Here is a 27,530-nt window from a genome sequence, read left to right on the forward strand (position 1 = left end):
ATGTTAATGTGAAATATTGTATTAAAACGATCTAACTGAAATGATAGATTCGCATTGTGTTAATAGCTTAATCATATACACAAACACGTTACGATATATATATATGTGTATATATATATATATATCTCCTATGTGTGTATTAAAACCCCCTTGTAACCTTTTAATATTTTAAAAGTTCATACATTTGTTTTATGTCTTAAATGATTAACTGAATATAAATTGAACAAAAAGCTTAAACACTAAAAATGATAAACATTTAATTTGTCATAAAATATTTTACTGAAGCATTTCAGAATGAATCATTGTTTTTCATAATATATAATACACATTACACGGTTGTACACTAGAATGCATGAATTAAGCACATTCAGATCCATCAAACCCAAAAACAAAACACAAAAGATATTTATTTAATTTTAATAAAATGTACTAAAATGTAAGAGCAAAAGCATTATATAGCCACTAGCTGTGCTTTGCTCTAAAAAAAAAAAAAATACAAAATCAAACCAAATTGAGTGTAGATTGAACAGCAGGTACATGATGATAAATTAAATCCTAAAAAAGAAATGTTTTTGTCCAGACACTCATTAAGAAAAATGTCCAGATCATCCTTAATTTGAAAGCAAAACACTAAAGACTCTCTTTGGCCAGTTGTCTGTCATCATCTGTTTCAGCCTGTGAAAGTTGAATAAGGGCTTGTTCCTGGTCTTCCTCTTTCAATATCAGAAAGCATAGCTCTTCCACTAAACCCATGAAGACCTTTGGTTGTTGTGCAGTGCAGAAGTCTTCCGTGATCCGTGGTTCCTTCATTAGAGAAGGGTACAAACAAATGGGATGAGATGTTAAAAGTGTATTTAACAACACTTTGTGTTGTAGTCAGGATGCAGCACAGCATGTATAATAAAGTTTTGACATTCTGTTTTTCTCATGTTTATATATTGAAGACATAAATCATACCCTGTCACCAATGAAATTAATCAGTTATGTTCAGTATAATTTTTTTTTTTTTAAAGGCAAGCAATTCACATGGCTTTTCACGCTGCACTTAACCCCGGGTTATCGTCGTCCTAAACACCACTTTTAACCGTGGGTAAAGTAACGCTCCACATATTGCTTGTATATTTACATGCTTTTGACAGTCACAGAAACACTGTGCATTGTATATAAATAGAAAATTCAGCATTGGAAAGAAAAAAAAACAATAAATGCTGACAGAAAATGGAACAATTGCAGTATAGTCTGAAATGTTCATTCAGGATAAACTTGATAGAGAAGTTGACTATATGTAATGAGGATGTGCAATGCCTGAGCATTTATGAAAACATATTGTGTGCTTTGTTCATCCAATCAGTGACACTAACACTGCAAATAAGGATGTTAACCAGGGTTTAGTAATGTACAGTGTGAAACGCTGCATATGAATACTCAGAATTAAATGTTAACCCCAGGTAAATGATGATCAGTGTGAAACGTGAATCAAGATAACCCAGGATTCTGTTTACCTGGGGTTAACAATCACCCAGGGTTAACTATTTAAAGTATGAAAAGCCCTCATATATGTTTTTCATTCTAATGAAAAGAGAAGTTCATACATTTTTAAAAACGTTTTTTTCCTTTTTTTTTCTTTCTTACCATTAACATGAAGATCCCACACAGCCGGTCAACTGTTCTAAAACAATAGAATATTATTAAGTTATTCCTGAAAAGATTTGACAGATATAACAACACACCATCTGTATAAGTAGCTTATGTGTTTATGAAAGTCTTATGAAACTAACCTTGTTTTTGATCAGCTTCTCTTGTCCTGGGGTGATTCTGCTTGTCAATTTACTGCATTGCAAAATCAAAGAAAAACTTAAATATATAACCATAAAAATTGCATAAAAGAAACAAGTTTCATTATTCTAAAGTCAAAATTACTACTTACTACATTGCAAAAACAACATTTTCAGCAATACAACAAATTCAGAATACAAAAGAAACGTTCATACCTCCATGAACAACAGCCTTTTTGAAGTGAATTTGAAGCTGTGCATTCAACCTGTGCCGTCTGGTCGGTTTAAGAGCACTGGACAGTGGAAATTGTTGCAGCACGTTTTGCATCGCTGTAAATGAAGTGCCTCTAAAATCCACAAAAACACTGATCAGTATTGTAAAATGTAACCAATTAAATAAAATACAGTACCAACAACAAGTAAAATCACAAACCATGAATATGTAAACACCCAGGTGAAAAAGATACTAAATACTATAGTGTTTTTGAAGCATACTGTATTTACAACACTAATGAATGCTACAGAATACTATAATATTAACTATAGTGAACTGATAAACTGTAATAAATAGTATATTTTAGTTTTTACTACAGTAAACTGTAGTGTATATTGTAGTATAATATACCCTAAAATTGTAGAAAACTTAGTACAATATTGGGTAAAGTAATTTGTTTATATTATTATAGCTGTTATATTATCACAGCAACTATAGAATTACCACAATAAATTAATTCAAGTACTTATAGTAGTATAGTATGGTTCAAAAACACTAGTATTTACTATAAATGGCTATAGTATTTTTTCACCTGGGCGCAAGCAACGTGAGACGATTTGTAAAACATCAAAAGACGTGATAAAGTGGCTTAGAAGCCCATTTACAAAATATTTGAGTCATGTTAAGTGTTAACGATCGAATAAATACACAACACATAAACGTGATCGATTAAAAGCACAACACAAAGAAACTTTTTACCGTGTTCTCTTCTTCCGCCATTGTTTGCTTGTTTGTCGCTAACTCCGCCCACATCCAACGAGATCCCTGCGTTCCAATGTCCATACTATCCATCCTAAATAGTATGCGAGATTAAAATAAGTGTGTCCCAAAGCATAGTATGTTGAAAAGAGTATGCCAAAAGTCCCCGGATGGTCTACTATTTCCGGTAGATTTTTGAAGTGTGGATCCGTGCACACTATAAAGGCTAATATTGCCCACAACCCATTGCGCATTGGACGAGGATTCAGTTCAGAACTACAAACATGAGTAAAAAGTGTTAAACTACAAAACATAGCGGATACGCGCGATCGACGCTGAGAGATTTGAGTGACTAATAATCAGTTTAACCTGATAGAAAATATATATTTAATGTTACCCGTGTTATTTTTCATCTGCAAATACCAATGTGGACTTTTATAAAGATCCGAATGGCCATTAACTTTTAAATGCATGCATTAATATGAGGAGAGTTCTCCTCATGAAAGACACGCGACTGCAGATCAACGTGCTGTATTTCTCTCCTATACGGTAGGAAATTAACTAAATGAAATGTGGAGGATGTAAGATGATTGACAGGGCAGTTTACGGTGACTGGATGCGACAGAGAGAATTGACGCGATTGTATGACGTGTTAGTATGTCCCAAAGCTTGTCTACTCTTTTGCTACACACTCAATAGTAAGTACTTTTTGTTCACAGAAAGAGTACATACTTTTAGGGCGTAGTATAAGTAGGCGAATTGGAACGCAGCATATTACTCCGCCCACTTCCGCCCTCAGGCTGTTAGTCTGGCGCTGTCGTCCTCAGACTGTCATGACGTATGGTTCTGCGGTTCTGCAGTTGGTTATTATTGCAGCCCATGAGCAGCAGCAATCGCCTTTCTGCTTGGCGCGAGATTTAATATTAGACCGTCAAACCTTGCTTTGTGTTAGTACAAATCCATAACAATTCCGTGAATTTAAAAGCTCGACAAGGTACAAAACGCCCACGGTATTCATCATTAAGGTACAGCAATAACTTTTTATCCAAAGCGAGAAACTGGAACGGTTAATTATGAAATATGAAGATACAACTGTGACTGCTACTTGTTGCAGTTAAAGTGTTTACTGTAGGGATGGATTACATATATATGGAAACGCCGTTCTCTCTACCTCAGCCTACAAACAAGAACTCTTCCGGAAGTGTCTCCGACAGAAGGACCTGCATTACGAACGTGGAGACGGACAGCAAATGCAAAACCCAGGTGCTCCCAAAACACAACAGGCTGAAACGAACAAAAACACACAAAGGATTGGAGGATTTAACTGACTGCGGAAACAGGCTCACCCACGTGACTGAGACCCCGGAGTCCAATGCATCTTGTGACGTTATTCTCATTAATGGTAAAGAAAAACTATTTACTGATGCTGCCATAGCTATTGACGGTAAAGACAATTCAGTTTGTCTTCCTATATCATCAGAACTTACCACAGAAAGCATAAGAAATGAAAGACGCCATTCTCAAACTTTGCAAAAAGTTTCCCAAATGCAAAATGAGATATCTACAAAGGGATTTCTGAAACGCAATAAATTGACATTAAAGAGGATGAGCAGCAATATGGGTGTTCAGTTTGTCTCTGTTCCTGCAGAGAGGGAACGTAGCTCAAGTGACAGAAGCTTAAAGCCAGACATTGATCATTTTGCAGCTAATAAAGAGGTGTTGTCCAGCTGTTTACGAATAAACACCAGTAAGGGGGACCGTTTGATGGATCTGCCAGAAGGTAACATTGGACAAACCCCAGTGAGCACAAAACATCATATTATTGGCCAAGCCCTGACTCTCATCACGCCTCGGACTGCTCAGAACATCTGTAGAGAATCAACCAATGTCAAAATCCTCAGAGAAATGGTGGGTCTGCAAGTCTCTCTCTCTCTCTCTCTCTCTCTCTCTCTCTCTCTCTCTCTCTCATATGTTGTTGATTATTTTGTATAGTGTAGTAGAATAATTAGTTTGCTCAGTATTTGTGTTTATTTTTGTTCTCAGATGTCTGGCTGGAGAAATGAATTTTCCAACGAAATCAGCAGTGAGTTTCTGGAAGAGATTCAGATACTCAATTTGAAGTTTCCCATCCACAGGTTTCTCACTCTTCTCCTGAGGAAGAGAACTAAACCCGAGGAGGAGAGTTCTGCTTTGGGTAGGAAATTAGACATGATTTACCAACAAATAGATGTTCACAACCTACCTACAATATTTTAAAGAGGAAGCAACAGACAAAGATCTTTGTTGTATTTATTTACAGTGGGTATAAAACGTTCATACACCCTTATTATAATTACAGCTTTTTGAGATATAAGAAATGCATCCATTTAAATCCATGTGAGATCTTTTTCCACATTTAATATAATGTTGAAACAGACAAATCATATAACAAATAAATATAAACATTTAATGGGGGGAACAAGTGAAGATTTAAAATATCCTTGTTGCACAAGTGTGCACACACCTCAACTAATACTTGGTTGAAACACCTTTTGCTTTTAATACAGCTGCCATAAGAGTATATCAACGCTATTTGTCCCACTCTTCCTTGCAAAAAGAGACTCAGATTAATCTTATTTCAGGGAGATCCTCTGTCTACATCCCTGTTTAAGGCATTTCATCCGTGTTAAAAAAAAAATCTCCCCATTGGATATAGGACTGGGCTCTGACGGGACATTTGAACATTTTCTTCTTCTGGAGCCATTTCTTTGATCTTTGACTTTGACTTATCGTGCTGTGATGAAATTCCTCTTCATCTTCAGATTTCTAATAGAGGCCTGCAAGTTTTGTGCCAAAATTATCCGGTATTTGACACTCTCCTTGATTCCTTCTATTTTGACTACTGTCCTGGTCTCAGCTGAACTGAAGCAGCCCTACAGCATCAGCATGCTTCATTGTGGGTATAGTAGTGTTTGGATGATGACCAGTCTTGTCTTTGTGCCAACATACCTTTTAAAATGATGGTCCAAAAGTTCAGTTGGGTATCATCAGACATTTTGCGGACAAAAAGCGGGCTTATTTATGTGTGTTTGTTGTTGTTTTTGTCTGGCTACCCTACCCCATGCCAAATAAATGAAGAATACATGACAATGTTGTCACATACAGCAAGTGATCAATACTTGCCAGATATTCTTGCAGCTCCTTTAATGATACTGCAAGTCTCTTGGCAGTCTCCTTGATGAGATTTAATTTTGTAATTTTACATCAGTTTTTGACAGGTGAACTGTTCTTTGGAATGTCATTGTGCTGTCCACTGTCTCCACTTGTTGATAATGGCCTTCATGTTATTCCATGGCACATCTAATGGTTTTGGAAATATTTTTGTATGCTTCTCTGGTGCCTCTTCACAATTTACAGGTCATGGATTATGAAAGGATGTACATTATGAAAGGGTGTAAAGGTGGAAAAAGATCTGACATAATTTTATTGATGATACTATATATATATATATATATAATTAAAAAGCTCCAAATTTAATAGGGTTATGAAGACTGTACCTTTCTAGTAATGGGGCGAAAAACTACATAACCTAACCACCTACCCATTCATCATGCTGCTGCTAGTTTCTCATGATAGAGAAAACAAAAATATACTAATCAAATGACTTTAGTAAGATATTCCCTTTTTTTTTTTTTAGTAATATTTTTTTCTCTATTTTTCTATTTTTATTTTTATTGTATTTATGCAACTCTTGTATAACTAGTAATTCAGCTCTTACTATGAAAAAAGGCATTTCCCACATGCTGACATGGCATCAACATTTCTATTACTACTACTATAGTCATCAAACTAAAACTAAGATTAATCATAAAAAAAAAAAAAAAAAAAATTCTGATTTACTGTAAATCTGTGTGGATGTGGGAAATGTCTTTTTTGTAATGTTTTGTGATTGTAAGGTTTTTGTTTTTTACTTTTATTGATGCAAGTTTTTCCATGTTTTACTGCCACTCATTTTCAGAAGCAGAAAAAACTGACTATTCCAAGCATCCTTCAGCTTCCCCTGTCCAGAGAAAGAGAAAACGAGAGTTGCAAGAACAGATGTGTGACAGGACATACAAAAGTCCTAAGACAAACAAAGGCAGTATTTCTGCTGATAAGTTGGATTTTGAGCTATTTTCAGATGGTTTAACCCACTCTCATGCAAAATACAGAAACCGACTGAGCCGAACAAAACGCAGACAGCAAGAAACTACATGTTATGCTGTTGTCACTGAACCAATGCAGGATGAGACTGTTCATCTGGACCCATGGCGCGGTTGTCTACAAAGAGTGGATGTTCTCTGGACAGATAAATATAAACCTCAACAGTCTAGAGAAGTCATTGGCAACTCTGCATCAGTACGGCAACTACACAGGTGAAATGTCACTGCATTAATGTTAGATGGTAGCCTAGTAGTTAACCCAAAAATATGTCATTTAATCACTCTCAGTCTCAAGATTTTTTTTTTTTTTTTTCCCCAAAGTCACAAAAGAAAAATTTAGTCTGTACAACTTGTGTACTTTGTCACAGGCCTTTTTAAGTATGAAGCATATAGTATCTCGCAAAAGTGAGTACACCCCTCAAATTTCAGCAACCTTTTTATGTTCTCAAGGGAAAATACTATAGAAATGAAAATTGGATATACTTTAGAGTAGACCGTGTGCAGCTTGTATAGCAGTACAGATTTACTGTCCTCTGAAAATAACTCAACATACAGCCATTATTGTCTACATAACTGGCAACAAAAGTGAGTACACCCTAAGTGAACATGTCAAAACTGTGTTCAAAGTGTCAATATTTTGTGTGAGCACCATTGTTATCTAGCACTGCCTTAATCCTCCTGGGCATGGAATTCACCAGAGCTGCACAGGTTGTTGCTGGGATCCTCTTCCACTTCTCCATAATGACATCCCGGAGCTGCTGGATGTTAGACACATGGCGCTTCTTCACCTTCTGCTTGAGGATGCCCCACAGGTGCTCAATAGGGTTCAGGTCTGGAGACATACTTTCCCACTCAATCACCTTCACCTTTAGCTTCCTCAGCAAGGCAGTTGTCATCTTGGCGGTGTGTTTGGGGTCATTATCATGCCATTTAGCTCAGTTTCTGAAGTTTGCTTCAGAATGTCACAGTACATGTTGGAATCCATGCTTCCCTCAATGAAGCAGAGCTCCCCAGTACCAGCAGCAATCTTGCAGCCCCAGACCATGATGCTACCGCCACCATGCTTTACTGTAGGCAAAACACAATTTTCTCAGTACTCCTCACCACGGCGTCCCCAAACATGCTGGACACCATCTGAGCCTGTTATAGCCAGACACAGCGATACACATTCTTTCTCCCACATTAAACAGTTGAGAGAAGAAAAAAAAAAAGATGGACGAGCCCCCAATTATGTTACAGCCACTGCCATAACATAAGAGAAGGATGACACAATGGCTCGGTCAAATAGGGGAATTTATTGAAATAAGACAAAATATAACAATGAGTGGGAGAAATTAGAAAGGAAAATGCAAACCGACTTGTTGCAGTGTGTGGCGTATGGTCTGAGCACTGACAAGCTGAACTTCTGCTTCTGCAACCTCTAAAGCAATGCTGGCAACACTCATGCTCTGTTTTTTGAAGCCAGCTTCTGCACCTGATGCACAGCACAAGGTCTCAACTTCTTTGATTCAACTTCTTTGGCTTGTTCAAAGTGGAACCCATTTTGGAAAGCCTCTCTATGACCCTGGCCACTGTGCTGTAACTCAGTTTCAGGGTGTTACCGATCTTCATCTAGCCTAGGCCAACTTTGTGGAGTGCAACAATTCTAATTCTCAAATCCTCAGAGAGTTCTTTGCCATGAGGTGCCATGTTGAACATCCAGTGATCAGTATGAGAGAAATGTACTCAAAGCATCAAATTTTCACTGCTCTAATACAAGATCCACACATTTGTATGGTCCTGTCAAGCAGACAAAAACATGAACATGATGGATAGGATATGTGGCTTTGCATGGTTAAATAACATACATCTGTTATCAGTTAGGGTGTACTCACTTTTGTTGCCAGCTATTTTGACAATAATGGCTGTATGTTAAGTTATTTTCAGAGAACAGTAAATCTATACTGCTATAAAAGGAGCACATTGACTACTCTAAAATATATACAAGTTTAATTTCTATAGTATTGTCCCTTGAGAAGATAAACTAAAATGGTTGCTGAAATGTGAGGGGTGTACTCATTTTTGTGAGATACTGCACAGCAATGCTACAGTTATGAACCCTGATGAACATTCAGCTTCATTATTTATAACTAAAATAGTTACTTATTTTATTTTCTGAACACTCTAATGTACTATTTTCTGTACATTAAAAAAAAAAAATGAAAACAAAACGTATTAATTATCTTATTAATCAAACTTATTACCAGTGGAAACTTATTAGCCTACATGGGGTGGGGCATTCGAATATTGTGGGCAATATTAAAGTCAAAAAGGTTGGGAACCACTGTTCTAGAGGAATGCCATATGATTAGTATGTCACTAAAATAAAAATATGTATGCATTTTATGTATTTTACTACACAAAAATGACCAAAAGATTCATATACTAGACAGTACTGACAAACAGAAGTGCATCTCCTTTTGTTCATTCTTCCAATGACAGCTGGTTAAAAGAATGGAAATTAAGGGCAGACATTGAGGAGAGGAAAAGACGACAAGAAGAAAAGAAGATGAAAGAAGAAAACAGTAATGGTATGTAACTGCCAGAGCATTTGCAGTTTTTGCAATAAAATATAATATTATTATCGTAATAATTAAATATTATATTTGTCAAGCCTGTATTGTTCTGTAACTGAGAAATGTGTAAACTTCTATTCTGGTAGAGTCATGGGACTGTGGTGATTTTGAGGGCGATACTGTATCCATAGACCATGAGAAGGACCTGTGTAACACAGTGCTCATGATCGGTCCATCTGGAGTGGGCAAAACTGCTTCTGTTTATGCCTGTGCACAGGAGCTGGGATTTAAGGTCAGTGCAATATGTTTTCATTTTATCAGAGCGTTTATCACAATAAGCGTAATCTTGGCTGTCTGTTAAACCTGCCTTAATGACGTCTTCCTCTGTTCCTTGGTCACACAGGTGTTTGAGGTTAATAGTTCAGTCCTGCGCTGTGGTCGTCTCATCCTCTCCCAGCTGACAGAAGCGACTCAGTCTCATCAGGTGGACATACAGAAAATTACCCTCAAACCTGAAATAATTAACCAAAGCAAAATAAAACCTGCTCCACCTTGTGAGTGAACATCTTAGTTTACAATATTAATTCTTGGTTCATCAATTGATATTGTCTTGCACAAAATTTCTCATGGATTCTGACATAGATGACCAATATGAGTGAAAGGGGATAGTTATATAATTAATGCTGTTTATTCAAACTGAATAATTTTGAAATCATTGACTACATTTCCCCTTTTTTTCACAGGCGATGAAGCCAATAGAAAGGTTAATTCATCTAAGGGCACTTCAAATTCTCCTAGTCTTTCCTGTCTAAGTGGTAAACCACAACCAGTAAAACTCACTCGTTTCTTCAAGTTGAGTAGCAAAAAACCTGTAGGTAAAACCTCTGATGGTTCTGAACGCCACATTCATGGTAAGTGTACTACGCTAATTAAGCCATGTTTTACAAGAACATGTAAAATGGGACTGTTTCGCTAAACCATTTCATAGATATATCTGCTTTGTCTGGGTAAAATAAGTAAGCATTGTATTGTATAAGTATTCTATAATATCTGAAGAATAATAATGGAACTTTTATAAATATGAACATTTGTCATTATTATTTTGGTTTACAATCAGGTCTCATTTGTTAACATTAGTTAAAGGCACAATATGTAAGATTTTTGGATTAAAATATCCAAAAACCACTAGAACAATGTTATATATTTTGTTGACTTGTGTACTTACATTATCCCGAATGTTTCCAAGAATGTTTAAATCCAGAGAAATAAGCAATATTAACCAGGACACAGACCATGTCCGTGCTCGCCTATCAATGACATCATACCCGCGTTATCCTCTGTTTCCGGTTTTATTTTGTCGAAACCATGGAAATACCTCAGACGCTTTAATATATTATGTGTTTTATTAGACAGGTAAGCAACTGTTTGGATGGAGACATTTATCAACAGAAAACTAATTGTTATATAGCTCAACACAGTAAGTCTTATTGTTTAAATCTCGTTTTCTTGATTTTCAGGGAGTACCATGTTTTACCATTCCTAATATCGGTCTAGTTTACTGCAGTGTGCTTTGTGTCTCATAGTTGCTGCTGAGCGAACACTAGGGGTGGGACGGTTCAGATTTCTCACAGTTCGGTTTGTATCAAGGTTTTAGTGTCACGCTTTCGGTACAGTTCGGTATGTGCTATGTTTAGTAAAAAAAAATAGGACAATTGTACAAATAGGACAAACAAGAAACAGCACAAATAAATACATGAGAGCTAAGATACAAATAAAATAAACAATGCTTTACAGGTTTTTCAGGTATTAACAATAGTTTTCAGGTACGGAAATTGAATAAAGTAATCAAATATAAAACAACGCTGCATATAAACTTCTTTGAATAGTTAAATAACGATGAAACATTATTGAAGTTACAAAATCTATTCAGTGAAGAGTGATTTCTCCATGCTTTGTTGTTCGAATAACATTAAAACACAGAGCAGGAATATTAGACTGCTTTCCCTTGAAGACATAATTCAAAGATCCAGTACACTGATACTGATACACATACGTTGTCTGTCTCTTTCTCCTTAAGACATAACCTACTATGTTTGTTAGGATACTCGCTAAGATGGTCATGTTGACATAATTTTTGTGTGAATTTGTCGGTTTATGGCAAGACTTGAAAGAGAATTTGTGAGTATTTGCGCGCTGTGACGTGGCTCTCCATGAACGAGCTTCAGATGAGCGCACACAAATCTCCTCACAGCGCTCGCGAGTTCTCTTTCATGTCTTATGGATGAATGTTTAAATTGGCAAGGTTTAATGAGTTTAGTTTGAACACAGATAGCAATGTGAGAAGTTCAGGTCTTACCTGCGCTCGTGTTGCGCGCTATCAACACCCGAGTGATCACGGCGTAAATGACTGGTCATAGAGCTTTCGGCACGTCATTGAATATTTGTTTACAACGAGTGACAGTTTTGTCCACGTTCTTTTGTCCACTTTCATTGTTGTTGTAACGTATTGGGAAACTAGAATGCGCATCGACTGAAACATACATTAGCTGAATCCATCTGTTTTGCACACTGTTTTCAACAAACCATATTATACATACGTCAGAGATATAATTTTTTTTTTTTCATTTAGCGAACGCAGAGTAGCACTATAACAACTTTCAACACGTGTCTCGCTTGTCTCTCATTAGCAATTACTCCAACTGCCTCGTTTCTGCTCGCACAGCACTCGCCTTGCTCTGCTTCATACTACAGTAACGTTAATAATCTCATCCATGATTAGGATTTCTGCCTGAGTCCCGTTCAGATTCTGTTCCTTAGGCTGTAGACGTGAAGAGAAAACAACACCTTGCATGAGTCCACAAAATCAAGGCATCATCAAGCTATGCCTTTGTGTGACCTCTAGTGGCAAAAATTTACATATTGTGCCTTTTTAACGTATTAACATGAACTAACAATGAGCAATACATTTGTTATTGGCAATTGCATTTGGTATTTATAAACGTTTGTTAATGTTATTTAATACAAATCCAGCTGTTCATTGATTGTTCATTTTAGTTTACAGTGCATTAAGTAATGTTATCAAATACAACATTTGATTTGAATAATATATTAGTAAATGTTGAAATTAACATTAACTAAGATTAATAAATGCTGTTGAAGTATTGTTAATTCTTAGTTCTTGTTAACTAAAGTAAATAGTTTAGAAGTTAACTGATGTTAACTAATGAAACTTAAATGTAAAGTATTACCATTATATTGATTATTCATCACAAATCTGATTACAACAGCTGTCGAACTGAAACCGGGTAGACTTCAGAGTTCAGGGTCGGGTTTTAAGGACAAGAGAGAAGGAGATAAGGAGTTAACATGTTCTTCTAAAGATCCTACATCAGTCAGGCAGAGCCAAACAATCCCCATGTCACTCATTCTGTTTGAGGAGGTAAAAAGTGAAAGAGACTACTTTGCAGACTGAGTGAAAGCATCATAAATGCTTTTAATTAACTGTTTATTAAAAAATAATTTATAATTAACTAATCCTTTCTATTTGTTCCCGTTTTTTTAAATGTGATTTCAATGTTAAATGTGTCCCCCAGGTTGATGTAATTTTTCCTGAAGATGTTGGATTTCTTGCAGCAATTAGGACTTTCATGAGCACAACCAAAAGACCCATAATTCTAACAACCAATGGTGAGGAACCAATGATTGCATAAAATGCAAATAAGTGTTTTTGTTTGTTAAAATGATGCTTCCTTACAGATCCATTATTTGGTAGAAGACTTAAGGGGCATTTTGATGAAGTCCATTTCCAAACTCCTTCACTGGTAAGAAAAACATATGTATATTTGAATATGTAATATCTAAATGTTAATATTTAAATATTACACTATTCACAGATATTGTAAGTTACTGTTCACCTTTTTTGTATCACAATGACACTTTTTGATGCAATTGTTTGAATTAGCTCTTATCTTATGGCATTAATATTATTTTGATTAATTGCATAATTATTTGAAGTAATAATATTATGTATAATTTTAAACTCAGCAAACCATCAGGAGCTATCTGCAGTGCATGTGTGTGGTGGAGAACATGAGGACTGATCCAGAAGACATGGCTTTTTTGTTGTGTCAGAATAAGGGGGATATCAGACAGAGTATTCTCCAGCTTCAGCTCTGGGTCTGTAGTGGTGGTGGGAGAACGGAACAACAAATTCTCAAGAACACTCTCAAAGTGAGCCAGATTTGCCTTACTACTTATTTATCTGTACATCCAATTTTAGAAATCCAAACTGTCATCAGTCTCAAAGTTTTGCATGGTCATGTAATAGATCATTGGGTGTTTTGTGTTATGTGTCACTGCACACTTAAATCTTATTACCATGTACTATATAATACAGTGGTTCCCAACCCTCGTCCTGGAGTACCCCCAACTCCATATTTTTTGTCTCCCTAATCAAACACACCTGATTCAACTTGCCAACTCCTTTAGTAGAGACTGAAATGATGTGTATAATAAATGTGTATTATTGGGGGTACTCCAGGACCAGGTTTTGGAAACACTGCTATATTGCAAACTGTTGTCTAAAAGTCTTTGTTCTGCATACATATATACACTGCCTGGCAAAAAAGTTGCCGTTTGGATTTAACTAGGCAAATGCTTAAGAGTCTATGACTGGATCTTTATTGCAGTGGTTATTATGTTTCTAGCATAGAGCTGGGCGATATATCGAATGCTTTTGTCACGCGCATTTCGTCAGTAAAGCCGGTTCCCTGATTAGGCTTGTTTGAGATGAGCAAATTCTGCGCAGAATCGATCAACGGTGATCACCGCGAGATGCATGCCGGTTAGAAATGTGTCCGAGGGTGGTCCGCCTTGCTCTGATGTCATGCCGGCGTGTGTCAAAAACCTCTCGCGAGGGTGAGGCGGACGTGTCGGATTCTGCAGTCGAGCGCAGTTGCTCTCCACCGACTGCGCTGACCAAAAGCACGATGGGAAACGACTTGATGACGACACAGCTTAAAGCTTATTGGTTTAAACAACCGTGATGTATTGATCTCTTTTAAAATGTTTGATTTTGAAACACTAATACCATGATTTTATGCGTATAAATTATGTGTGAATATTCCAAAAGTCTCTGAGAGTGCGATCTCTCTGTGGGTTATGTGATTGTTATCATATTTATAAAAATATATAAAAACATGTCTGTAATTAAAATAAAAATGATTGATACATCCTTCGAATGGAAATAAATATCAAGTACTTTGGGTGTATTGTTCATTATGCTTATTTTAATTTAAAAGCAACAGAACGTAAATTACATCCAGTTTATCAGCAACACAGCGCACGAGTGTGAATCCCACGATATCCGCCTTTGATCTCGCAGGTGTCTGATGCACTCCGAGAACGGAGAATAGAGTGCCCCAGGGATGACGCGTTTTTGTAGGCAAAACCCGGAAGCGAGTTAGCATTTTAGGACTTCCGGTTCCAACGCCATAAAGCCTATGGGTTTTTTGAATGGGTTTTTGCTAAATCGCCTGAAATAAGGTCTGTGGTTAACAAAGCCTCTAAATACTTTCAAGTTTTGATCTATGACATAAAACACACCAGTTATAACCCACTTGTGATTTTTTTTAAACTTTTACTGTGTCTTCAAATCGGCGGTTGCTAACAAATTGCTAAAAGGGACTACTTCCTTTGGCGGGGACGTCATCATTAAAAACGGGACATTTGGACAGCATTTCTCATGAAAAAGTGGATAAGTATTCATACACAGCACAGATCATAATCAGCAAGCATGTTTTTAAATAGTTGTTTTCTAAATAAAGTTTGAGGACGCTTGGTGGTGACGACGTTGATGGTGTGCTGTAGTCCGTTTATAGCCTACTGTTAGCCTTTTTTTTATCTGACCACTTTATTTAGGCTTCAAAATCTATAAATGTTGTGTTAACTTGTAAAGATTATCTTGATGGACAAAACATGTAAGTGTCATAACCCTTTGTTAAACACAGAGCTTATTTTCTGCGATTTTCCAAAAGTCTATGGGAAAAATGAATAGGCTTTCAGTCGAGGGAACCGGAACCCGCGCGCCACTAACTTCCGGGTTGGCCTACAAAAACGCGTCATCCCTGGGGCACTCTATTGTCCATCTTGCCTGCACTTTTTTTCACTCCTCCCCTCACTGCAGCCGCCTACTCTCGGCTGAACTTAAGGCGAGGCGAGGCCAGGCGCATCTCAAACAAGCCGCCACTAAATCGCCATCACCTGCTTTCAAATGAAGTGGCATTTAATAGACAGAGCCGTAGTTCACTGATAAGCCACGCAATATCGCGTTCAATATCGATATGAATCGCCGTCGATATTGAGCGCGATATTGCGTGGCTTATCAGTGAACTACGGCTCTGTCTATTAAATGCCGCTTCATTTGAAAGCAGGTGATGGCGATTTAGCGGTAATCAGGGAACCGGCTTTACTGACGAAATGCGCGTGATCAAAGCGTTCGATATATCGCCCAGCCCTATTCTAGCATGGCCAAGAAATTGATGCACCTCTTGGTGGAAATAAATGTTGATCAAGATCTTGTATTGACAATGCAGGAGTCAAGCACTCTGTAACTTTCAATGAATTTAAGGTTTGTGCCAATTTTTTGTGTGAAAATGATTCTTCATGCTTCCTCCCATTCATTCTCACAATTTGAGCCTGGTGAATCTTGACATTGTCAAACTGCTTATCTGAGTGAATGACAGAAAAAACATCATGTGGAGTTATAAATAATGAACAGGTGATTGTGACATACATTTATTAGCAGTCAATTCAGCATAGAAGTGGCTAATTGATAGATTAATGTTCTGTTAAGGTTAGTTAAAAGGATTTGTGTAATGTAGAACCTAAGCATCAAAGTGGACCATACTTTATGCTGCTTTTCTCACAGAGCTTGTAGGCCTCATAGTAATACACCTAATGTGTGTATTCTGTCTTAAATTACACAGTGTGGATCATGGACTGAGCTGGAAAACAGCAGATGTCTGGAGATCCTGGCAGAGAAAACGGGAGGAGGTCTACTGTACTCCAACATCGAAAGACTATTTTCTCCACATTTCACATCTCAATCCTCTCATCATCAAGAGTCAATAAATCCCAAGACTAAAGGAGAAAAGACAGTCAAAGGCTTGATGTTACAAACCTCTGCAAATGTAAATGAGGTTAATCCAGACAGACTCTTTATACGCAGAGGACAAAAACGTTTGTCATCTTGTGAGCCAAAAAAACGTTTCTCAGTTCCCTCAAAGCAAACTAATCATTTGGCTTCAGAAACAGATGTCCATAGAAAAGATAATTCACTCATGCTGGTTTTTCAGCATTTGGTGTGCATTGCAAATTTTTTTGACAACATGTCTTTTCTGGATGCTTATTTACAAAGACCATCTCTCAGTGGAACTGGATATTGCAAACCGGAACCTCTTGGTTGGATGGGCGCCACACTGAAGGATAGCTTATTGGACTTACCAAGAGAGGAGCAGATTAGACAATGTTTCGAGAATTCCTCACAGATATTGGCCATTGTGGAAGGTTTGGGTTTTCTTCAGTGCCAGACTGAACTCTCTGGGATCTGGATGGAAGCTGTGAGGCTGAAGGAGAAATTGTCTTCAGAGAAATGGGAACAAATTATTTCTGCCCTTTCTCTGCCATCTGACAAAAAAACCCTCAAATTGTGTCACTGCAAATTCTGTGCACCTAGGTATGTGTGTATTAAATGAGTTTACATGAAGCGTTAACTTCATCTCTGTGTGGTGCTGCTCTAATATCCTGTGGTGTGTGGTTTTGACTTCTTTTATAGTGGTATCCAGAAGTGCAAGGAAATTGTATCCATACTGATCTCTAGCAAAAAGGTTTGTTGTCATAATAATAAACCTGCTCTTTCCATGGACTACCTGCCCACTCTGCGCTCAATCTGTAGATCAGAGAGAGTTAAAGAACAGCACTCATTCAGGTACTTGAATTTGTGCATGTACAGCTTGGAGTCTCAAGATTCATGAATGTGCCACTGTTGTACTTAGGAAATTTCTAATGCTTTATAATAAGAAATAAAATGTACCGCAATTATTTAATGTGATCTTTGTTTAATGATTAAGATTTGCTCTGTTTGTCTCTCACTGTCAGACGTTCACACTACCTTTCAAGCCTTAACCTGCCCAGAAGCACACTGGAGCTTATGGCCTCGGATTTCCCTTGATGTCTGACAGGCTGCTCTAGAAAACCTCCATGACTTCTAAACTGTTTACTGTATTGTGACAGGAATGTGATGTTTGTACATGGTTACAGAAATATGTGAAGTCTTATATAAGATCATTTTACTCTTGTCAAATAAAGAAAATATATTTTGTTAAACTTTTTAATGTATTTTACTAATTAGCAGTGGGGAATTTTCACTGGTACCTCAAATGAACATAATGACATTCTCGTTATGCACGACAGTACCATTCATAATATCTATATATACACTGTGACTCCAACAAATATTCAAACACTTAGTAAGTCATGTTTAAAAATACACGAATTTCATTGCATTACATACTAAACATCAAACCTAGTGCCATATGCAAACAAATAGATTTTCTCAGAACTAACTAGTTTTGAAGCCACTTTTTTATTTTTAACCAACTGGTCTCAAGGTAATTTGTGGATGTATAAAGTAATTTCCCTTTAAATCCTCAAATATCCCAGCAGAATAATCACTGGTGTAGTTAATCAAAATAACTATTTTTAACATTAAACATTTTTCACAAAATTTGACAAGTGCCCAAGACTCTTGCTTCATATTGTGTTTTGATATTTAATATTAAAAAGCATAACCTTTTTAATATTCTTGTTATATTGAGAAACGTTACTTTGTCATCACAGGAATGTATTTTATTTTTAATTTATATTCAAATATTATTAATGTTTCACAGTATTACCGTTTTTACTGTAATAAATAAATAAATGCAGTCTTTGTGAGCATAAGAGACTTCATTTAAAAACATTAAAAAATAATCTCTCCCTCTACAAAATGTATGCCTTGTCTAATCTTCATCTGTGTTTGGCTTGAAAAGGTCTGTCAGATGTTAAATGTTTCCACACTGTGGCTCAGGGGACACTATATTTCTATATTTTGTTTCATTCTCATGTGAAAAATGACAACAAACCAGCTTGACATTTTTAAGTAGTTTCTTTAATCCCAAAGCAGCTTTCCCACTGGACAGTACAGTTCACATTCCCCCTCGAGCAGCAACCTGGGGTTTAATGCCTTGCTCAAGTGCATAATGGTGATGGCTCATTCTTTGTGGGTATCCAACCGACAACGTTATGATTACAAGCCTTGGGCTTTAACTCGTAGTGGATACAGAGGTGGAGCAATGACCACTAGTTAAATATTGTATAAAACTGTTGCATTTTAACAGGGCTAAAATAAGGTGTATAATACCATGTTACTGTAGATTTCATTTAACCTTTAAATTTATAGGGCTTGTCCTGGTCCAGTTTAACAGTTAGGGAAATAAAAGTGCTTAATAAAATCCTAAGTAATGTTCAAGGAACTTGATTAATCATTCAGCTGATGAAGTCAACAAATAAGACATGGTCATCCAGTAGCGATTTACTCCTGCAGGAGTTCGAAAAATGCGACAGCTTGCAGAAGAGCGTCACAAAGCTCTTCCCCTCTATTCCTACTGCTTATCTGAAAGGAGTTTCTGTGCTTTAACACCAAGTCATGAGGAAAAAGAACACGTGGGTCTCGCTTCATCACGGACCCTGTCATCATTTTCCTTACTGTCTCAGCTCCACTTGTCCGACAATCTCCCACTATTAGGTTGAAATGGCGGCCAATGGCTGTGCGTAACATGTTAAGGACTTTAGGAGGGCATCCTGGTTCCCTCGCTGGAGTGAGTAAAGCGAATAGCATGGCCTCTACTGTCCGGAGATGGACCATGACTGGATAAAGAGAAGTATTCTGGGGAGAGATGCTTGGCTTCTCCACCACAAAAAAGTCAGCAGCAGGAAAGCTTGAAATAACAGTAGAGATCTGGGGTTGATAAAGAATATACACTGTAATTCAAAGTGGTTATTCCAGTGCAAAATCACTATCAAATAAGGTGCATGAAAGTAACTACTATACAGAAGTTAAACCAGCAACTCTTGTTGACAGGAGAACTTAAACCGACACATTTTGGCATACACAAATGATTTGAGTTGTTTGTGTATCATATCAGGCCCAGTGAGGGACATACCACCAAAAAACAAGACACTAACACATACAACACTTAAGGTAAAAAAAAACTATTTTGTCTCTAAAATGTTTTCACTACAGAGTGCTTTGATTTGGAGCGAGCGTTACAGGGGGAGTGGCCTTGCATCTTTAATGGCCGATTGGCCCAGAATGGGTTTGCAAACGCAAACCCAGAACAAAACCTGCTCTGGAGCAGGTTAGCCTTGTAGCATAAGTTACCATGGCGATGAACACCTCTAAAAATCAAACCACATTCTTGGGCCCGAAAACCAGAGTTTGCTCAAACTAATCTTTTAACTGGGTAGCCACTGAAACCGGCTTTGTGCAACAGGCCACTGGAGTGGTGAACGTCAGTCCTGTAAAGCCTCAGTCATGCAGAGTTGAGCTCCAACCTTCATAAAAACTCGCTTGCCTATAGCTTTCTAGCAACCCTTCAGACCTTGATTAGCTTGTTCAGTTGTGTTTGATTAGGGTTGGAGCTGTGGCTCTCCAGGACCAACGTTAGCCACCTCTGATATAGGTGAATCATATTCATTTAGGAAAAAGATTGCATGGGTGTTTGAATCGAGATTGCAATCTTTTAACAATAATCATGCAGCTCTATTTGTTGACCTTATAATTTGTAATCAAAATGATACAACTACAACTGTGAAATGTCAGACATGTCCAAATATTTCTCCAATCATTTTGTCTGGATAAACCCCGCCCCTTTCTTACTATAAACTGCAAGCTATGCATTCAGATTTGCTTTCATCCAATCAACAATCGATGCATAGAACTAACTCCCCACCCCTACATTTTCTTCAATTCACAAGGGTTGCTGGTTTACCTTCTCAAAAGGATATGCAAAGATTTTACTGAATATTAAAGCTGAATACTGCTAAATCTCAAATAAATTAACATAAAAACACAATTTAGAAACTCACATCTTTCAAATAATCTGATGCCATGTACGTTCCTTTCATAAAACTCTTGCACTCTGCTTGCTGCCAGTCTAAGACCGTTTTTGCCCGATCCATGTGTGTCCATGCAATTTTATTAGTACCACAAACAATGGACACGATAGAGCTTGTATCCTGCAAGACATTCAAGAACAAAACATAGAATACATTTCTTTATTCACAAAAGCTATTAAATTTAGTGGTTTAGATAAATTTTCCTCACCTCCAAGAGAGCTCGGTCAACCTCAGGTCTTATAAATTTAGCCAGATTGACTTTTCCTTTTTTCCTCTCTTTCCTGTCAGCTGGTTTGAGGATTGAGTCAAATACTATGACAGCACTCTTGTGTTTCAGTAAGGGTACATTAATGACACTGTCCAGACTGTTGAATGGTCCATATCTGGTTCTGTAGTCAATGATGTTGACAGCTTTCCGTCCTCGCAGCAGTTTGACCTGTGCCAGTTCTGACTCTGTGGCTGTATTAAGACGCTGGAGGATGGCAGCACGCTGCTCTGCAGTATAATACGAGTCCAGGGGTTTGTCGTTTTCTTGGCACAATTCAGATGAAACGGATGAATTCAGGGTGTCAAACCCAGACAACATTATTCTGCTCCTTTTGCAACAGGTGCAATGCAAGAATCGGAGCTCATATTCAGGCAAGGAGCTTGGAGGACGACAAAACAGACTGTAATGCCCTGCAAACAATCAATGATTTAGTCAGAAAATAATCAATCAAATAGTACAATAACAGTGCCAATGTTGCAAAGGGATTTTAATTTCAGCTATAAAGTAGCTCTACAGAAGACAATATTGTCATTAACCAGCTCAATTCAGTTCACGTTATGTTCTCTAACTCACAAATAGTTAAGTAGATAGATATATTTTCTGAATAGTAATTTAAGCAAGTTCATTCAACAAATACAAATATATTCAAGTAAAATACTTTATACTGTATATAACTCTACACTTAAAATTACGTTACATTGGTGCAACTGATAACCCAAAAAGATCTGTGATGATCTGCAAGACACTGTATAACGTTAGTCCTTGTGATTGGCATCGCAACTTGCTCTTATTGAATTTCATACCTAATATATTTACGTGTTATTGTTACCTTTGAGAACGATAGAGGACAGAAGGCGTTTCGCAATCCACATGTTTGATCGCTACAGCTTACTGTTTTTGTTACATGTGAATGTGCCCTATGCTTTACCCTCAGAGGTCCGAGGTTAAGGGCTCGTGAGGAAACATGGTGTGTGTGACTTTGGTTCCGACGGCGAATGAACACTTTGGCCAAGAAAACAAAAGAGTTAAGAGGTAAGTTTCAGTTTCGATTCTAGAAGAAAATTGTTGACATGATGGCAGCATTATATGAGGAAATCGTGAAGTTCGTCGCAAACAATCTTAAATGCTTAATATGTTTTAATATTTTTACAAAGCCAGTTACGCTAATTTGTGGGCATAACTATTGTCTGAAGTGCATCAATGAATGTTGGGCACGTAGCGGCGCAAAGAGAGATTGTCCACAGTGCCGGACAGATATAAGAAGTAACGTTAGTAAACTAAAAATTAACTTCACTCTGTGTGACATACTGGAATTACAGGAGCTTGGTGGTCGTGAGAGATGGGAGCAGATTCTGGCAGAAACAGATCAAGACTACAACCCACAACACGCTGGGAGAACTAAAGTGGCAAGTTCATGGTCTTAATTTGACCAAGTTCACGGTTTATTATGCTATAATTTAGTATAACAATGTTTTATCCATGACTAGTCTGAGCTAGTTTTGGGCACTTTTCACCTAGCCACTGTAGACTGGAAAGAGTACCACCTTTACCTAGAAAACCAGTATAGGCAGGCACATTTCAGTAGGGATCTATTTAATACACTACATGGCAAGTGTAGTGTAGCCTATCTGGTCTAGTGTGCTAACGTTCTATCTATTCTAACTTCAACTGCTTGCTCTTTAGGATACTTTAATGAAACGTCTGGATTGGTTAAAAGCTGAGATCAAAAAGACAGAAGATTCACTTTCAGCTGAACTGAATTCAACTCAGGCTTGTGAGGTAATATGTTTAGCGTCTTAGTACTTTCAAATTTGCACATGTACTATATGAAAATAAATCTTAAAAAATAATGAGTGAATTTTGTATGACTCAGGATGGGTTTGGCATTTATGATCCCTCGACTGTTTCGATGGATGTAACCACTTCATCAATAGACAGTGATGCTTCAAGTTATGCTGACAGAAGTTTTAGTCAGACATCAGGGGATCATCAGGAACAACCTTCTCAGTACAGTACAGAGGTACAGCACCTTTGGTATCTAAAGATATACACTCAAATATACACCTGTAACAATACCATTATGAAAGTTTGCACTCTATATATGCAGAAATGTTTTATTTTGTATTATTGTCTGTGAAGTAGATGTGGCAATAAACTCAAATACTACTATAAATCAAGGAACATGTGATCCAAGACCCTCATATCTACCAATAAAGAGACCATGGCTGTGTCCGTAAACTTAGGTTGCTGACTTGTTGCTTCACTGCTTTATCAGGCATTGATTTTGCAGGCAATGTTTGCACACTAAGGCATCTCACAAAACTGATTTCAACAGTTTGACAATTTAATGATCTACAATAAAATAGAGAGAGCTTTGGTGATAACTAAGTGAATATTTAATTACCATAATAGTAATTTCCCACTATGTTCAAAAATATGTCAAATAAAGGTATCCCCATGATACTTGCTGCATCTGAAAATTTAGGCAGCTGACTTGTTGCCTCACTGCCCTATCAGGCAATGACTTTGCAGGCAGCATTTGTGCATGAAGATACCTCACTAAACTGATTTCGGACAGACTGAGGCAGCGTAAAGGTTAAATGATCTACAGCAAAATAGAGATAGCTTTGATGATAACTAAGCAAATATTTAATATTAGTAATTAATAGTAGTAATGTTTTGCTAGAAATGACATCAAAAGTGGAAAACAATGGTCAAATTTTTCACCCAAACTGACCACCAACCGCAACTTTCATTATTTTTTTAGCTCAACTGTCACAGAATGGAAAGCACAGAATTGTGGGATATCAAAGGCAGCAAAGGATACATCTATGCTGCCTTCAAAAATGATCAGATGAAGGCATCTCACGAGTTAAGCATTTTTCAGTTTTCGGATGCAGCCTGGAAGTTAAATTAACATTTGATATGTATGTGCAGTTGTCAGGTGGTACAGTGGTCACCTGGTACAAGTAGGAGCTTTCAAAAAAAATCCCAGCTTAGAAGTTGTAATTATGAGCTCAGTGAGGACATTGATGCTCTTTACAAGTCGAAATCTTGTAATTATGGTAATTACGACATGGCTTGAATGCATCTTTAGAGTCTAAGGTGTGTTTGATTAGGGAGACATCTAAAATGTGCAGTGCTGTGGGTACTCCAGACCACTGTTGAAGGGACACTTAGTTATGCAGTTTCTATAACTAGTAATGTAAATTGTTCAAAACTTTATATCAAAATATATCCTTGGAATGATTAAAAGTCTAAACAGCTTGCCATACAAAATCTGCAGACTTACTCTGACTTATGGCAACTCCTAGAGACTGTAAAAATCTAGCACAGCATGAAAAGTCATGTAGTGTATTTCAGCCTTTAGAATGATTTCTGAAGGATGTCTGAAACTTGTAAAGGCTCCCCCTCTCTCAACACACTCCACTCACTCTCAGCTTGCCCACATTCTAATTTACATTTACATTTATCCAAAGCGACTTACAAGTGAGGAATACAACAAGCAAGTCATCATGACGATGCAAATAGACACAAGACGTGCTCACAATACAAGTTTTAGGCAGTGCTCAGAGTATCATAAGCTACATTAGAGAGGGATTAAAGGAAGTGAAAGGATAGGTATAGATTTTTTTTTTTTAGGATGAGGATAAGTGCTCACGAAAGGGAAGAGTTTCCTGCTGTCTTTTGAATATTGCCATGGATTCTGCATTTCGGATGAAGGTAGGAAGATCAATCCACCAGCAAGGAACAGTGAACAAGAATGTTCTGGAGAGTGATTTCGTGCCTCTCTGTGATGGTACCATGAGCCTTCGCTCCTTTAATGAGTGTAGGCTTCTGGTAGGAGTGTAGACTCGTAAGAGTGAGTGGAAGTAGGAGGGTGCCGAGCCTGTGGTAGATCTGTAAGCAAGCGTCAATGCCTCGAATTTCACACACCTGACCATCATTAACCATCATGAACTGCACTTACACCCTGCATTCTTGAATTGCAATAATATAACTGATTTTACTTAATGTTTTATCAAATAAATGCAGCCAAAATCATAAAGGCCCTGATTATTTTAATCTAAAATTGAAGAATGAACTGATGTGACGTCATTTTGAACAAAATCAGGCCAAAACAAACTTCTTTGGAATTTGTTTTGGGAATTCAAAACAGCTTGCCAAAGCGAACTTTCCGGAAAAGTTTGCTTCGGCTGGTAAACAACTTTGTACTACCATTGGTCCATGGTGATTACGTAATAGGTAGTTGTAGATGTTTGATAACAGTTTATCGCTGCTCACATATTTTGAACTTTGTTTTACCCCTAAATGAAGAACGGAAAAAAAAAAAATCTTTGCCACGGGCCTTTGTTTGTTTGTTTCAAAAGCTTCTTACTGACCCCAAACTCTCAAATGGTAGTGAATGTACAAATGTATATATTATTCATGATGGATTGTGTGCACGCATGACAAGTGGATAAGACCCATTATGTTTTTACAAGATGTCTAAATGAGAGGTTTTGGAACCAAAGTATTTTCATTAAATCACACCAGCCCAGCAAGTACATGTAATGGCTAGTGATTTAGGGATCTTCTTAAAACTGATATAATGAAGAATGCTGAGGAATATGTTTACAGTTCTCTCATAGAAATGATTGTCAAAAACATAATCTCTTTCAGGATAGTTCACAGGAGTTGGTAGAAGAGAATTCAGACTCTCTGTTTGAGGATGCTCGACCTACTCCCAGTGCAGTAGCACAGCATCGCAACAGTGATGGTGCTGAGGGTAATGTTTTTATGCTAACTGATTTTCATACATGTTTGACTAATATGGATATTCATGTTATTACTTAAATGTCTCTCTCCCCCTCCCAGCTGCTCTTCAGGCAAAGTTTGTTGAGCTTTCCTTCTCTCCTCAGCTGGGAAACAGAAGGCTGGTTTTTCATACAGAGCGCCGTACAGTGGAAACACAACTGGGGCAAGGAAGAACTTCACCTGGCCGTTTTGATGCCTGTCAGTGGATGGCTGAGCAGGAATTCACAGGAGGGTGGTTTTACTGGGATGTGGACACCACATTCAGCACTGGATGGGCTGTTGGGGTGGCGTGTCCCGATCTGATGCGTAACGAGAGATTGGGAAAGACTTCTTCATCTTGGTGTTTGGAGTGGAGCAGTAGGCAACTGAGTGCTTGTCACAACAATATAAAGACCACTGTAAAGCATAGTGTCCCTAATGGGATCAGAGTCATTCTGGATATGGCAAAAGGACAGTTGTGCTTTCAGGGTCTGGATGATAGCCTGCTTGAATTACACAGTTTCCAGGTGAATTTCTCTGGCCCTGTCAGACCTGTCTTCTGGCTTTATGGATTGTCGCAAAATGCCTTAACCTTTCCTAGACATTGAGTGTAGGATAAAATTGATCCATAGAATTTACAATAGCTTATACACTCCATTTTGCTTACAGAGAATTTCTATATATATATATATATATATTTTTTTTTTATTAAAGTTATGAATTGTATTGAACTTTTTTCAATACCTGTGTAATCTCATTTGGCTTTCTGGCATTTACCCTTTAGCTACACCACCATAAATATTCTAGGACCAAAGAATGTCCTTTTTTTGCCTTGTTCTGCCAGCTTCATTTCTCTTCCATTGTCCCAGATTAAAATGAATAAATTAGCTTAAACCTTAAAAAGCTTAAAATGAATGAATACATACATACATACACCGATCGGGCATAACATTATGACCACTGAGAGGTGAAGTGGATAACACTGATTATCTCTTCATCACGGAACCTGTTAGTGGGTGGGATATTTTAGGCAGCAAGTGAACATCTGGTCCTCAAAGTTGATGGGGGTCTTGTGGGGTGTTCCTGGTCTGCAGTGGTCAGTATCTATCAAAAGTGGTCCAAGGAAGGTACAGTGGTGAACTGGCGACAGGGTCATGGGCGGTAAAGGCTAATTGATGCACGTGGGAAGCAAAGGCTGGCCCGTGTAGTCAGATCCAACAGACGAGCAACTGTAGCTCAGATTAGAAGTTAATGCTGAAAGGTGTCCTGATTGAAAGGTGTCAGAATACACAGTAATGAATCGCAGTTTGTTGCATGTGGAGCTGCATAGCCGCAGACCAGTCAGGGTGCCCATGCTGACCCCTGTCCACTGCCAAAAGCGGCAATAGTTGGCATGTGAGTATCAGAACTGGACCATGGAGCAATGGAAGAAGGTGGCCTGGTATAATGAATCACATTTTCTTTTACTTCACGTGGATGGCCGGGTATGTGTGTATCGCTTACCTGAGGAACACATGGCACCAAGATGCACTATGGGAAGAAGGCAAGCCGGCAGAGGCAGTGTGATGCTTTAGGCAATGTTCTGCTGGGAAACCTTGGGTCCTGCCATCCATGTGGATGTTACTTTGACACGTACCACCTACCTAAGCATTGTTGCAGACCATGAACACCCTTTCATGGAAATGGTATTCCCTGGTGGCTGTGGCCTCTTTCAACAGGATAATGCACCCTGCCACAAAGCAAAAATGGTTCAGGAATGGTATAAGGAGCACAACAACGAGTTTG

The 27,530-nt window shown here is 37.7% G+C and overlaps 3 protein-coding genes and 1 long non-coding RNA gene across 8 annotated transcripts; 2 read left to right on the forward strand and 2 right to left on the reverse strand.

The window, feature by feature from the left end:
- Positions 1-294: 294 nt before the first annotated feature.
- Positions 295-2,791, reverse strand: LOC137011574 (uncharacterized). The gene is made up of 5 exons (XR_010893496.1): positions 2,749-2,791; positions 1,992-2,122; positions 1,779-1,830; positions 1,633-1,669; positions 295-804 (listed from the first exon to the last, which is right to left on the reverse strand). It is a non-coding gene; the product is annotated as an uncharacterized lncRNA (long non-coding RNA).
- Positions 2,792-3,570: 779 nt separating this feature from the next.
- Positions 3,571-17,808, forward strand: atad5b (ATPase family AAA domain containing 5b). 4 transcript variants are annotated; one of them, XM_067373438.1, is made up of 14 exons: positions 3,571-4,656; positions 4,792-4,942; positions 6,746-7,142; positions 9,411-9,499; positions 9,631-9,776; positions 9,888-10,038; positions 10,228-10,395; positions 12,772-12,923; positions 13,078-13,171; positions 13,241-13,305; positions 13,529-13,714; positions 16,471-17,219; positions 17,319-17,471; positions 17,642-17,808. In XM_067373438.1, the coding sequence occupies exons 1-14, from the start codon at positions 3,883-3,885 to the stop codon at positions 17,712-17,714; spliced, it is 3,348 nt and encodes a 1,115-aa protein (XP_067229539.1). In that variant the 5' UTR covers positions 3,571-3,882; the 3' UTR covers positions 17,715-17,808. The 4 variants fall into 4 exon arrangements, with proteins under 4 accessions (XP_067229539.1, XP_067229541.1, XP_067229540.1 ...); XM_067373440.1 differs by having other exon boundaries at positions 13,616-13,714; XM_067373439.1 differs by having other exon boundaries at positions 9,676-9,776.
- An 888-nt stretch (positions 17,809-18,696) lies between these two features.
- On the reverse strand, positions 18,697-21,986 carry tefm (transcription elongation factor, mitochondrial). Its single transcript, XM_067373601.1, has 4 exons — positions 21,799-21,986; positions 20,910-21,379; positions 20,672-20,821; positions 18,697-19,541 (listed from the first exon to the last, which is right to left on the reverse strand). The coding sequence occupies exons 1-4, from the start codon at positions 21,839-21,841 to the stop codon at positions 19,116-19,118; spliced, it is 1,089 nt and encodes a 362-aa protein (XP_067229702.1). The 5' UTR covers positions 21,842-21,986; the 3' UTR covers positions 18,697-19,115.
- Positions 21,987-22,013: 27 nt separating this feature from the next.
- LOC137011038 (E3 ubiquitin-protein ligase RNF135) lies at positions 22,014-26,362 on the forward strand. Of its 2 annotated transcripts, none has more exons than XM_067373599.1 (5): positions 22,014-22,375; positions 22,653-22,748; positions 22,843-22,989; positions 25,632-25,737; positions 25,827-26,362. In XM_067373599.1, the coding sequence occupies exons 1-5, from the start codon at positions 22,040-22,042 to the stop codon at positions 26,351-26,353; spliced, it is 1,212 nt and encodes a 403-aa protein (XP_067229700.1). In that variant the 5' UTR covers positions 22,014-22,039; the 3' UTR covers positions 26,354-26,362. The 2 variants fall into 2 exon arrangements, with proteins under 2 accessions (XP_067229700.1, XP_067229701.1); XM_067373600.1 differs by having other exon boundaries at positions 25,632-25,728.
- The last annotated feature ends 1,168 nt before the right edge of the window (positions 26,363-27,530 follow it).

This window comes from Chanodichthys erythropterus, chromosome 21, assembly GCF_024489055.1.
Source record: "Chanodichthys erythropterus isolate Z2021 chromosome 21, ASM2448905v1, whole genome shotgun sequence".
Taxonomy (NCBI): Eukaryota; Metazoa; Chordata; class Actinopteri; order Cypriniformes; family Xenocyprididae; genus Chanodichthys; species Chanodichthys erythropterus.